The sequence below is a fragment of the Diadema setosum genome, chromosome 16, assembly GCF_964275005.1.
Source record: "Diadema setosum chromosome 16, eeDiaSeto1, whole genome shotgun sequence".
In the NCBI taxonomy this organism is placed as follows: domain Eukaryota; kingdom Metazoa; phylum Echinodermata; class Echinoidea; order Diadematoida; family Diadematidae; genus Diadema; species Diadema setosum.
In genome coordinates, this window is record NC_092700.1 from 15393589 (window position 1) to 15396394 (window position 2806).

The window sequence follows — 2806 nt, forward strand, 5'->3', positions numbered from 1 at the left end:
ATGACATTTTGGGTCTAAAAATGTCCAGCAGAGAATAAACAACAGCAACAACGCAAATAATACAGAATATTCCTAGCCTGCTTTGGGATGAATCATTTTAATTGATTTTCAACCAAAAAAAAAAAAAGGAAGGTTGATAGCTGCTCTGAGACTCAAACATTGTCGAAAATTGAGAATTTTCTTTTGTTGAATTATGATAATGAACCTGTAATTCTCTCCTCCGTTTAATTGTTTCATATAGTGCGAAGTAACTCTAAGATGGCGGGAAGGCACAGTAAAGAGGAATCCCAGCGAAGGACCTGTTGCAGCAAAGGTGTAAGGAGATGGATCATATTGTTTAGCGCTTGGTTCATTACATTCCTCGAAGTTGGGAACGTCAGGGCTATGGGCGTCATTATCAACGATGCAACTGCTGAGCTGGGAGTCTCGACAGCGTTTACGGGAACGGTGATATCGGTATCAGCTGGTCTTATGTTTTCTCTGGGTAAGAGAATGTCGCAATTTGGCTCCAAGCGCCCTTTTTAAACAAACTGTTGAAGGTTAATCCACATTGCTGTACAGCTACTTCTAATGCATTAGAATAAACCGAAGAAATAAAATCTAAACCATCCTCAAAGGAGTTATGCCGGAAAAGATGGCGCTGTTTTCATCTATGACTGACATGATTTTAATCTGGTTTATTAATCTGCAGCAATATTCGTCACGCCTCTCTTGCGGAAGTTTAGTCCACGACAGCTGGTCATGTTCGGTGGGACTCTGTCATCGCTTGGATTGGTGCTATCGTCTTTCGCTCAGAATGGAGGTCAATTTGCTGCAACGTTCACTCTTTATGGTATGTATAATTTATACATAAATAGAAAAGTGCACAACTTAACCCTCATGAGGTCAATTGCCCTTGGTTAAAATCCGGAAAAAGGGAGGTTTGCTTGACAAGTAAAATGTTTGATAACTTAAAGCAATTCGCCCGAATGGAAAGTATCATGTGATAAGTTCAAATATGAAATTCTTTATCAAAGTCTAAGCAAGTTGAAATAAATAAAAACGATAAACAGGATGAGAGAAATTCGAATTCGAGTAATACTATACGAGACAACATAATAGACTGAAGCCCACTGGAAGTTTGAAAACTTATCATCAGCATAATAAGGAATCGATAACAAGTTGGCAACAATATGAAAAAAAAAATTCCTTTCAAAATTTTGTCATCTACAAACTCTTATATCTGATAAAGCCAGCTAACGCAAATCAATCGGGTTCTGACTTTCCCTTGTGGAGAAATTCTACAAAGACAATTAAGTTGAAGAAGATCCTAAAATATGTTTTCAAAGTTTTATTTTTCTATTATTTCTTGTAGGTTTAGGTTTCTGCAATGTCATCGTGATTTCATACTCAGTCCCAGCAAGGTACTTTTCGGATCTATTCGAGGCTGCTGCTGGGATAACAGTGTCTGGCGGTGCGATTGGCGTGTTGGTCCTGCCTTTGATAATGGAGAAACTCTACGAGACTTACTGTTGGAGGGGCGCCCTCTTGCTTCTTGGAGCGATGAATTTCCAGTCGGTGGCCTTTGGCGCCTTGCTCCGGCCACTGTCTGGACAGACATGTGAAAGAGAGGAGGGTATTGCAAACAACCAAGCATCTACATTTGACACTCCAGGTGATGTGGCGAATCTGCAGGAACTTCCGGGGACTTCGAGAAACAGGAATAATGCTTCTACTGGAAATAGGCCTAGAAATACGGGCTATGGTGATGACGAACAAAGTGAGGTCCGCACAATTAAATATTGGAGAAAACCAAGAATAAACGTTATCTTAGTGTCAGAGAGTTCTAGACAAATTTCTGCAAGAAAGGAATCCGATCAACCCTATGCCACTCAACGAACAGTACTCGTCAAAGATGACATTGAAGCTTGCCCATTTCTTGACAGCATTTCAAAAACAACGGAAAACCATTCTTTCAAAGCAGAATCGACGAAGACGACGGTATCAGAAAGACGTCAGGAAAACTCAGTAAGCATAATCGGCTGTCTTAGGCGTGCAGCTGTTTTTTTCCACTTCCAGTTATTCAAGGATAAGTTCCCTTCTTTTCTAATTGCATTCATTGGGACCATTCTCTTCGGTATGACTTACAACGCGCTTACTCTGTTTATTATTCCGAACGCCTTAGCCAAGGGGTTGGGAGGCCTTTCCGTGTATGTCTCTTTGACGGAGGGCATCGGAAACGCGTTTGGTCGATTAGGCTTCGCAATGGTCACCTCGCACAAGAACGTGCGCGTGGAGATTGTGTATCTCACTACATGCATCTTCCTTACGACGGCCATGTTTGTCAACTCTCTGACGTCATCGCTGTTGTCTATCGCTGCTGTCTTCTTCACATGCGGACTCTGCTACGGTGCTATGGTGTCAGGCCTTTTTATCATATTGAAAGAGCTTTTGGGAACGAATCAGTATGAATCGTCGGTTGCTCTAGCTTTTTTCGCCCTTGGCCTAGGAGCACCAATTACCGGGGCCCTGTTCGGTAAGGCACTGCCGTCATCATCAATACATCTGAGTTAAATCTTTTGAAATAGCCTTTGATACAGTTCAATACAATTTCAAAAGAAGTGATACAGAAAAAAAAAGAAGATAAAATGACGATAACAGCAAGCTTGAGGAGCTTTCAATGCCTAATTTGCGATTATTGACACAGAAAAAGGGAAAAATGTTATAATAGAAAGGAGGGACCAAAAGAGGAAAAAAAAAACCTTTTAAAAACAAGAAATAAACGAATTCTACATGCTGGGTTAGTTCCTTATATAATGGCTTTATT

General features: G+C 40.7%; 1 protein-coding gene across 1 annotated transcript; it reads left to right on the forward strand.

Annotated features, from left to right (window-relative positions):
• Positions 1-258: 258 nt before the first annotated feature.
• On the forward strand, positions 259-2011 carry LOC140239606 (monocarboxylate transporter 13-like). The gene is made up of 4 exons (XM_072319438.1): positions 259-484; positions 692-832; positions 1355-1759; positions 1926-2011. The coding sequence occupies exons 1-4, from the start codon at positions 259-261 to the stop codon at positions 2009-2011; spliced, it is 858 nt and encodes a 285-aa protein (XP_072175539.1).
• Positions 2012-2806: the final 795 nt, after the last annotated feature.

Excerpts from the sequence above, each read along its gene's own strand:
- LOC140239606 (XM_072319438.1), top strand. The coding sequence starts at position 259 with ATGGCGGGAAGGCACAGTAAAGAGGAATCCCAGCGAAGGACCTGTTGC. Across the intron at positions 485-691 it reads TGGTCTTATGTTTTCTCTGG|CAATATTCGTCACGCCTCTC; the intron begins GTAAGAGAATGT and ends ATTAATCTGCAG. Across the intron at positions 1,760-1,925 it reads CTATGGTGATGACGAACAAA|CATTTCAAAAACAACGGAAA; the intron begins GTGAGGTCCGCA and ends ATTTCTTGACAG.